The sequence below is a fragment of the Frieseomelitta varia genome, unplaced genomic scaffold, assembly GCF_011392965.1.
Source record: "Frieseomelitta varia isolate USP_RPSP 00005682 unplaced genomic scaffold, Fvar_1.2 scaffold_885, whole genome shotgun sequence".
Lineage (NCBI taxonomy): Eukaryota > Metazoa > Arthropoda > Insecta > Hymenoptera > Apidae > Frieseomelitta > Frieseomelitta varia.
The window spans coordinates 300,537-309,763 of record NW_025110684.1 but is presented as its reverse complement, the minus strand read 5'-3'; the positions used below and the strand labels follow the sequence as shown (position 1 = coordinate 309,763).

The window sequence follows — 9,227 nt, the reverse complement described above, 5'->3', positions numbered from 1 at the left end:
CCTTTCTTTTTTTTTTTTTTTTTTTTCGAAGGAATCGTAATAACTCGAATAATCTACAAATTTTAGACACAAGCGCCTTCCCTGCGAACGCTTTTACGTACGCTCCGCGAGAAAATCTACAAGATTTTATATATGTTCCTTACTTTATTTTTATTATTATCTTCGTTTTCCTTTGTCGGATCATTCTTAATTATAACCTGTCTGCACCGCGAGAAATAAAAACGCGACTGAGCGAGAAACAAGAAAATTTCGAGGATCGATGTCGGAGTGCTTCGTATAAAATTAATCAATGAATAAATTAATACCGAATACACATATTAACGCTTGCAGCTTATTATATATAATAAATATATATATTAATATATTTGCGATCGATAAATTAAACGATAATATATTATCTCTAGTCTAACGCGTGAAACATGGCAAACGAACGACTACGCACGTTTCTAAGCTCACACCCGAACGATACACGAAAATTACACAGGGCACGAAAAAGTAGAACGCAGCAAACACGATTTTACCACTACCGGTTTAACGAATTACACGAAAGCTAGGAAATAAATAGTCGATACTGACTACGGTTCGAAGTGTTCCATCGAGCATGATCCAGGCTCGTTACACCACACGCCTGCAAATTCAATTCCAGCACAAAATCTTCGCGTGTTCCGTTACTTATTGCTCGCTACGTGACGTAATTCATACGTGCGATGAGAACAATTCCCTCGTTCATCCCCGTCTCTTATATCTAAACGCAATTACAGTTTTATCGAATAACTTACGATAGCTAACGTCGTTACACAATCGTGAATGATTGATGATAATCATAGTAATAATATGTCGTCTTATAATACAAGTGTGTCGTGAGTGGTCAGCGCGGTTTCGTGATTTAAATTTATCCTCGGCATGGAGTCCCTGAGCGATGGATGTCGAAGTGGATTTACAAATTTTCGATGGATGGCGATCGAAAGGAGGATCCGATGATGATGTGCTGGCACAGCGGGGGTCGTTCCTCAAGCCGGATGCAGCGTTCTTAACTGGGGATGATGGTGAAGGTAAATGGTGAACGTGGCCAAAGCGAAAATCAAGCTGAAAGAGTTTTCGTTCGACGCCGCGCCGGAATCTTCGTAATCGTCCTCTTCGTTTCCGCTGGTTTCTTTGAAGCCTCGTAACTTCAGATCTGTAAGAGGAAATTACGATACTCTTACGGCGTGTACGAATGAAATTTCGTCGGGCGAGGAATGTATTTAGGTGTGTGTGCAGAAACACGATGGAAATATCTCGCGTGATGAGGATGCTTCGTGTAATTTATCCATATATTTTAAATTCATTTCGGCGACGGTTTATGTATTATGTATCCCCGACGAGGGAGCAGAGAAATGGGGGGGAGGGGGGAGAAAATGAGGGGAAAATGGAGGAGCAGATTTAATAAATGAAGTAACAATAGTGAAGCTTTTTACGAGACATGTAATAAAATTGATACGCATGCGTACGATATCGTTTTTGTTTTCGAACAGGGTCGTTCGAAGAAGTTTTTCAAAATCATTCAGCTGCAAAGTATTATTTCCTTAATTAAAACCAACAAGAAGATTGCGTACGAAATTAAATAATTTAATAATATTTAATAACTTAATATTAAATTATTGCAAATAGAATTAAATATAATTTTAGTAGTAAATTTTAGCTTAAAGATTATTTGAAAAACGTTCATTTTTATTACGTGTTAATTGTAATTGCAAATCATAGTGTAAATCTCATTATCATATCTCATCTAATATGCCAATTCTACGTTAATAATATGGTTATTATGAACCGTGAATTATTCATGGAATATATGTTATTCATGGTACACGTGCACGTTTTTGCGAAAATTTTGCGACTGTACGTAATAGTATATTTACCTCTTTCTTTCAGCATATCTTGATTTCCCTCGAAAATATCATTTCCCGAATTGTGCCTCAATTTTCCTGCAATAACATCGACGTTCACATGTAAAAATATTTTCAGACAGGAAGTATTGATGGACGAAAATTGGAGAAATTGTATCGGATTATGTGAGATCGTTGTTTTAAAAACGTAAATGTAAATACGGCATGGCAAACGTTTATCGTTGCCATGAAAAAAAAATTTCATTCCGGAATGAACGATACCTTTAGCGTGTTACAGATTGTAACGTAGACGCACTTAACCGAGAGAATATTTCAATTGCTTCCTTTATTGTCTTTTTCAACATTTCAATATATCTCGCATTTCATATTCCAGTTTGCCATTTTTTTCTTCGCCAAAGGGAAGCAAACGAAAGCAACGAAAGAAACCGGGGATCATTGCATTTTTATCCTGTTCTTTTTGAAGCAAAGAGCTTGAACCAGAGTTGACGTTAAATACGAATGAAAATGGAAAAATGCGGTTGCCTTTTCACCCCGTAACCGGAGAATCGATCGGACGTTTTGTCGAAGTTGAAATCTAAGTTCGTTTGTCTCCGTGAAAAGTGTGTCTTAGATCTTGTGTATTTTCTCAAGTAATGAGGGAGGAAGTTAAGAACACGAGAGATCGTTGCGGAACGGCTAGATAAAGTAACGTAGATTGACGCAACGATCAGGGGTATAATTGGCACGTTACTCTGTAAACATAAAGATTCTCGCTAAATTGTCTTCCATATTTTCTTCTCTATATTTTCTATCGCGACGTTTAATTGATTCATATTTCTTTCCGTGTTCCCTTCATTATTTTTATTCGTAAACTGGATAAAATGAATTCAAGTCACTGAAAAGTTAGAGGATGAGTGAAAAAGACAGCGTAAGTTCATTGATTTTTTGCAAAGTAGCTGTCAGAGTATTTCGCAGAATTTTTCATTTTTCACGAACGGTACGTTTCGAGAGATCTGAACGATCTTTTGTAAAAACTAATTGTGTTTTCTACTGTGCTGCAAATTTTTTCACATTCCGTTCATTTCTTTGCCACAAGTTTTATACATTTCGGTGTCCTAGATATTTCAGAAAAATACTTGTCATTCCTTTGTACAAATAATTAATAGACGCTCTGTAATTTACTCCAATAAAAACATATTTAATTATCTCTTTTGTTTCTAATGAAACGGGGAATGTTCAAGATACAACTTGAATAAATTAGGAAGAAGGAAGAAAATTTTTTGGAACTTTTTAAAATTGATCGGTTCATTTCTTCAGAAAATATTTTCTCGCATCGATACCGTCACATGCACGTTTAATTGCTATTAATTTATTTCTCTGTAAATGCTCACGTTGCTTCATAAAGCTGGCAAGCGATTACGAATCAAGCGATCGCGATCCATTTTTCAATTGGCTTTGACACGACATCAGTACAATTGGGTAGATCTCTTCGTCTCATTGCAAGACTATATCTAGTGACAAAACCGTTCTGAATGCATGCTTGATGTTCTAAACAAATAACGTAGAAATAATCTCCAAAAGCAGTGTATTGATCGTTTGACTATCTACACCATTTTTTACTATCTTATCGGTTTACTATTTTATGCAGTCTCGCATGAATAAAAAGAGGAAGCAACTTTTGTCAAATTTTTTGCCAAATTTTTTCACACATACACGCCAAGGAAACAGTACGATCAATATATAAATAAATCCTACCATATTGTCATGCCATTCTAACGAATGTTGTACAAACGTGATTCAAATTTTGCCTAGTCTTCACGGACACAGATTTCAATCAGATATTGATTATGATGTTATAACACGAAGTCGATTATTACTTTTTTCTTTTTTTTTTCAGAAATTTAAAAACACGATCGATCGTTTCTTCAAATATTTATATTACGCAACAATCGAATTTTTTGTTTCGTCGTGTATGCGTCTGGCACAAACAAATGGAACTTGCTCAACGTGTATAGGCATATTCACAGAATTGAAAGGATTTTTTTCGTCTCTTCTTCTTTCCGGGGAGAGAGGCTGACAGGAGATGTTTACCGACAGTAATATGGCATTCCAGAAGAGATGGCCAATCGCGGGAACAGAGCTTGACTTTGACAGTGAATATTTAATGGGAACATGGGAACGGTCGCTCGTTCTTTTCCTTTCTCCTTTTTTCTTCTTCGTGATTTTATTCGTTGGTAATACCATGCGATATTTGCTCTAAATCCCGGAGCAGGGAAGTCGTGCAGAGAAGAGTGGACAGAGTTCAATAAAGTTGACCTATAGCTCGAAACGGCTCTATAAATCTTCCATCGAACGCAACGTCGCCTCTCAATCTGTTAGCATCAAAATATTTTGCATATATCGATTTCCGACCTTCGAGTGTACACGCAAATGCGGCTGGACACTGAGCCAATAATAAATCCTGGATTTTTCATTACAAGCAGAAGGATAAAGAGAGGGAGAGAGAGAGAGAGAGAATTGGGTATTCGGATGAAATGAAAAAGTAAACGATGCTCCTTATTAAGAAATATTCCATTCTGAATATATATTAAATTCGAACTGATTGTACTGAGTTTATGGTGATGATATTGAAATTGTTCCACAGATGTTTTCTACGGGACGAAGTTATTAAAAATGATAAAATAATAAAATACATAGTTTGAATATTAACGAATATATTTTGATCTTATGAAGTATCATTACGAATACTTTGAGTTTGAGGTGGCGAATATTTTTTGAGTTTTGTTTAGACAGCTTTGGAGGAGCGAATTTTGTAAATTGAAAATGCCTGTTGCGGATGTAGACACATTTTGTTTGAAACAAAAATTGGGATGATCAATTAATTATTTTTATTTTGGAAATGACTTTGGAAGAATAAGTTCCGATTTTAATTGACGCTTTCAAATAAACTGATAAATAATTCAGCGTTTCAAATTTCATTGGTTTGCACGAATTAACTACATTATTTCACATATTAAACGAATTGAATGCGAAAACGAAACTTTTAATTAAAATCGGAAGTATAATTTCATAAATACGATAAAATATTTCACAAATTGCAGATTAAGTAAAATATCAAATTTGTATGTGCTAATTATTAAACGCAGGAACACAAAGCTTTAAGAGGGTCTATAAGATACGTGTTATTTTGCCTAATCTCACATTTTCAAAAATTTGATTTTTCGTACTTGGTGAAAGACACAAACCTGAATAACGCGTACGTAATTCAAAAATAAATACACGATATTGGTTAAGCAATCTAGGGATAAGTTTACATCGATTTACGTGATAGATTAAAACTTGAATATTAATTACGATGGAACAATTAGCTCCTTCGCATCCTATATAATTTTATCAAAGAACGTTGCCGTGACGTACTATTTAAACATACACGAATTATAAATCATCCGGTAGGTACAAGATTATGAAAATGAAGAAATCCTTCTATTGTTCATTTTTCAAAGGAAATCCTTGAGAAAATGTAAATGTGGTATAAATGAAAAGGAGCTTCGTACGGAACTGGTTCAAAGGGAAAGAATATAATAGGCATAAAGGTATATCGGATAATATACCTGAGGAAGATAGCGCGTAAAAACAAGTGTAAAAAACGTCCTTTTGAAGAATGAAATCTGACAGAACGGTTTAAATATAAAGGTATGATTAACGCTGGAGTATTTCAACAAAACGTTTATGCATCGCCTTTCGTGATTCAAATAATTGACTATGGAATGTAATTAACGGCGTGTAATTATAGTTAAGAAGCTGAACTACGCGAACTACTTGAATTGGTATATACTGTGACTTTTCAAAATTCAAAAATACTTCAATTCTCGAGGCGTTTGAAGTATTTTTAAATCATTTTAAATCTTTCAAACTGTCCGAAATGATTTATTTCGTTTAATATTTTCGACGAAACAGCATTTTAGGCATTTAAAAATTAGAAAAAAGAATTTGTAAGATTCACTTGCACGAAATAATAGTGTCTCTTTGCTCGATGAAAATTTTTTATACAATCGTGCTACTTTATATTTTTTTTTAAAATCGTAAAAAGTTTTGAAAAGATATTTACAAGTCATCTTTGAAGTTCCAACGAAGAACGCACTAAATCACTCATTGCAAAATGGTATCAGTTTATAAATATTTCTGACACAGAAAAAAATCACATAATTTTTATTGTTGCTAAAAGTAAGTTCAAGCTATAGTACGAGACATGTATAAAATATTATATTAATATATTCCTCCAAAGATATCCTCGAAAATCAGACGCAAAGGGAAGAAAATTTTCTTTATTTAATCACGCATCTATAAATCACGTTCCAATTAAAAATTGATCTTCGTCCGATGTTACAGTCTAATCCAATGTTCCTTCTGTCACATTAATCTTAATATTAATGGTTTCCTATTTTAAAAACGGGCCAAAAATTCGAAATCGTTCATTCTGAAGAAGATGGTGGAGATCCATCATGCAAGAACACTTTTTGTCACAACGTCAGACTCATGCATGAAATCTGTGACATTTATGTCAAGTCCAAATAGAGAGAATCGATACTCCAACCTAAACGAACCTATAAACCGCGTACGAATTTATAATTCATACAAGATGGTACGCTGAATGCCGGGGCAGGATTTTCGGGAATGTGCGCGTATTCAGAAACAAACTGGAGGTTTAGCAAAAGGCCGGGCGTTTTGCTCGCAGGGAAAAGGGTTTGATGAACAAGGTGTAAGTTCAAAATGGCATTCAACCGTGGGCTTTTTATAGAGGCGTTCTTCTAAACGTCTAGCTCCTCTGAAACGGGTTCTATCGACTTTTGTGCGTCTTTTTCGCAACCGGCTGCCTGTCGAAAGCAAATGAGATGGTGGGCTTGTAAATCTGACACGGCGGTTCCTATTCAGTCACGATTTCACACAGAAATGGTTCCGTCTCGACTTGGAAAAACGAGCGTCGCGATCACGCTGAACCTGAACTGTCCTTGGAGAGACTTTTAAAACTTACATGCACGGAAATTCCGAAGAATTTTTCCCTATAGAAATATAGTCCGATGCTTTTTTCCCCTCCCTGCCACGTGTTTGCGTTTTGAAAGATATTAACGCACAAACGTCGAACAAAATCCTAGAAATTTGACATAATTTCTTAATTTAAAATCGAATTTTTGTAAACACGTTAATGTTATATTACATGATTTATCGTTTGACTGCTTTAACTGGAACTTTTATTAATTAGTCTTCAACATGACTGTTCGATAATTTGAACTTTGCCTTTCTACGTTCTGACGGACCCATTTGAAATTGGTGAATTGGTTTCACAATAAAATTTCAAACATCGCAGGCAAAGTGCAGTGGTAAAACTTCGCAATCAATCTAATACGCTAAATGTTGTTTTATACTTGCAATTTATTCCTTATCTCGTATTTCCTAAGCGGACGGTTTCGTTGTATTTCCCAAATTTTCGTTCAATTACACCGTCATTCCGTAAATGAAGAGATATTCGCATTTCGCTAACACACAGTTTTCATTTCAAACGTTGCACGATACATTTGAAACGATACGAAGCGTATGTCTGTAAAGTTGTGTCTTGTGGCTTTAGAGCAAACAATAGGGCCGAGGAGAGCCACGGAGAGGAAAAACAGAGGGTGCAGTGATAGAGTGACCAAACGATATTGCGGGATTTATCCTTCGATAGCCTTAAGCGGCCAATTCAATTTACACAGAGGATACTAGCACGTGTTCTATACAGTTGCGAAGGATACTGACATCGGAGGCTATGCCAACGGTTAACAAAAATCGATATTGAAGGTGCCGCCAGTCGAGTGCATGTCGGATGGACATAAAAGTGTCGATTTGTTTACCAGAAATGGACAAAGCTTAGTAACGCGATTGCTAACTGACAAATAGTCGTCGATCGACAACCGAGCGTGGTCGAACGACCTCGTTTGTTTACCCCCGCGATAAAAGAATCAGACATAATCGAGGCGTGTCTCTGTTCGAGGATGCATCATACCTCGCTCGCTAATTGTTTGTGATTAAAAAGAAAAAGTGTTTTTTTTTTTCTCCTCGTGAAAGAAAAGAGAATTTTCAACAGGGATCTTTCCATTAATCTCGATTTTGACAGGCTATTTAGTTTTCAATCGCAGATTCATATTTTTGGCGAATAAAATTTTAATGGGAAGCATTACTCTTTTATTTTTAAAAATATTTTGTCGATACGTAAAACTCCGTAGTTTGATGATGGGGTTGTTAGTATGGTTGTTTGGAAGGATGTGCGAATTTCTTGAATAATACGAGTGACTCCTTGATATTATGAATAGTATGAATATTAGTAAATTAATAAATCATGGATTCTGTTTAGCTCTGGGCTTGGTGCTTCGGTTAATTTAGAAACAGATCATCGTTGATAATAAATTGCACTTTCAACAGTATTCCTTTGATACAAGCGATGAAGAGTAATTTTGAAGGAAGAATCTTTTTTTTTTCTTTTTACTCTCGAAGTAAAACACCACGTATTCATTCAGAGTTCATAGCTGAATAAACGTAGAAATAAATCGGTAACTATCTCGCGCGAGTGTCAAAGATTTTAATATTTACACTTTACGCCAATCATAAAACCTCGAAAATCTGCGAGAATCTTGTGATATAAAAGTGAATCTACGCAAACCAATAAAACTGTTCCTTCGATATTCCATATCGGACTAATTGTCGGATTAAACAAAAAAAAAAAAGAAAAAATAAAAGAAATAAAGGTTAGTAAAGTTAGTAAAAAGTTGAAATGTCGAAGATACGAAACGCTGCAACGTCGTTCAAACGATAGCGTCGCTGAATCGGCAAACTGGGAACAACTTCGGACAATTTTGTGTTGGTTATTAGCTTACGAAACTAATCCACGGTGGATTCGATTCGCATTACCGGCGACGGGGACGTGACCCACCAGAGGGAACGGCAATTTTATTTTCCAAACTGACACACGATTATCCGAGGGCGAAATAAGCTTTGACGGGGACCACGTCGGTGAAAGCAAGGGACTCGCGTCTAGCTTTTGTAGGGGTTGTGATTCAAGAGAATATCCGTTGAGTGGATTGGCATGCACAAACCAGACACTCGATCTAATTAATCAGCGACCCGTTATTTCATCGCAAGTACGTTACGCTGCATCATTCGGAAAGTACCACTCGACACAAAGCGAGCAATAACATAGGCCGAATGTGTGCCCGATCCCTGGCTCGCGTGTCGGGCACAAAAAAAAATAAAGCACCATCCGCGGACGATCTGTATTTCCTCGGCGAGCGACGAGAAAGTAAAAAAAAAAAAAAAAAAAAAGAAAAAGAAACA

The 9,227-nt window shown here is 35.9% G+C and overlaps 1 protein-coding gene across 2 annotated transcripts in view; it reads right to left on the bottom strand.

Moving 5' to 3' along the window:
• Positions 1-20: 20 nt before the first annotated feature.
• Positions 21-9,227, bottom strand: part of LOC122537040 (neurotrimin-like) — a 68,862-nt gene continuing 59,655 nt past the window's right edge. The window contains exons 7-8 of one of the 2 annotated variants that reach the window (XM_043669932.1): positions 1,899-1,964; positions 21-1,177 (exon numbers count right to left, since the gene is read on the bottom strand). In XM_043669932.1, coding sequence (XP_043525867.1) covers positions 1,011-1,177; positions 1,899-1,964 — 233 coding nt within the window. In that variant the 3' untranslated portion in view covers positions 21-1,010. The remainder of the gene's footprint in view (positions 1,178-1,898; positions 1,965-9,227) is intronic. The other variant, XM_043669931.1, reaches the window with a different exon arrangement.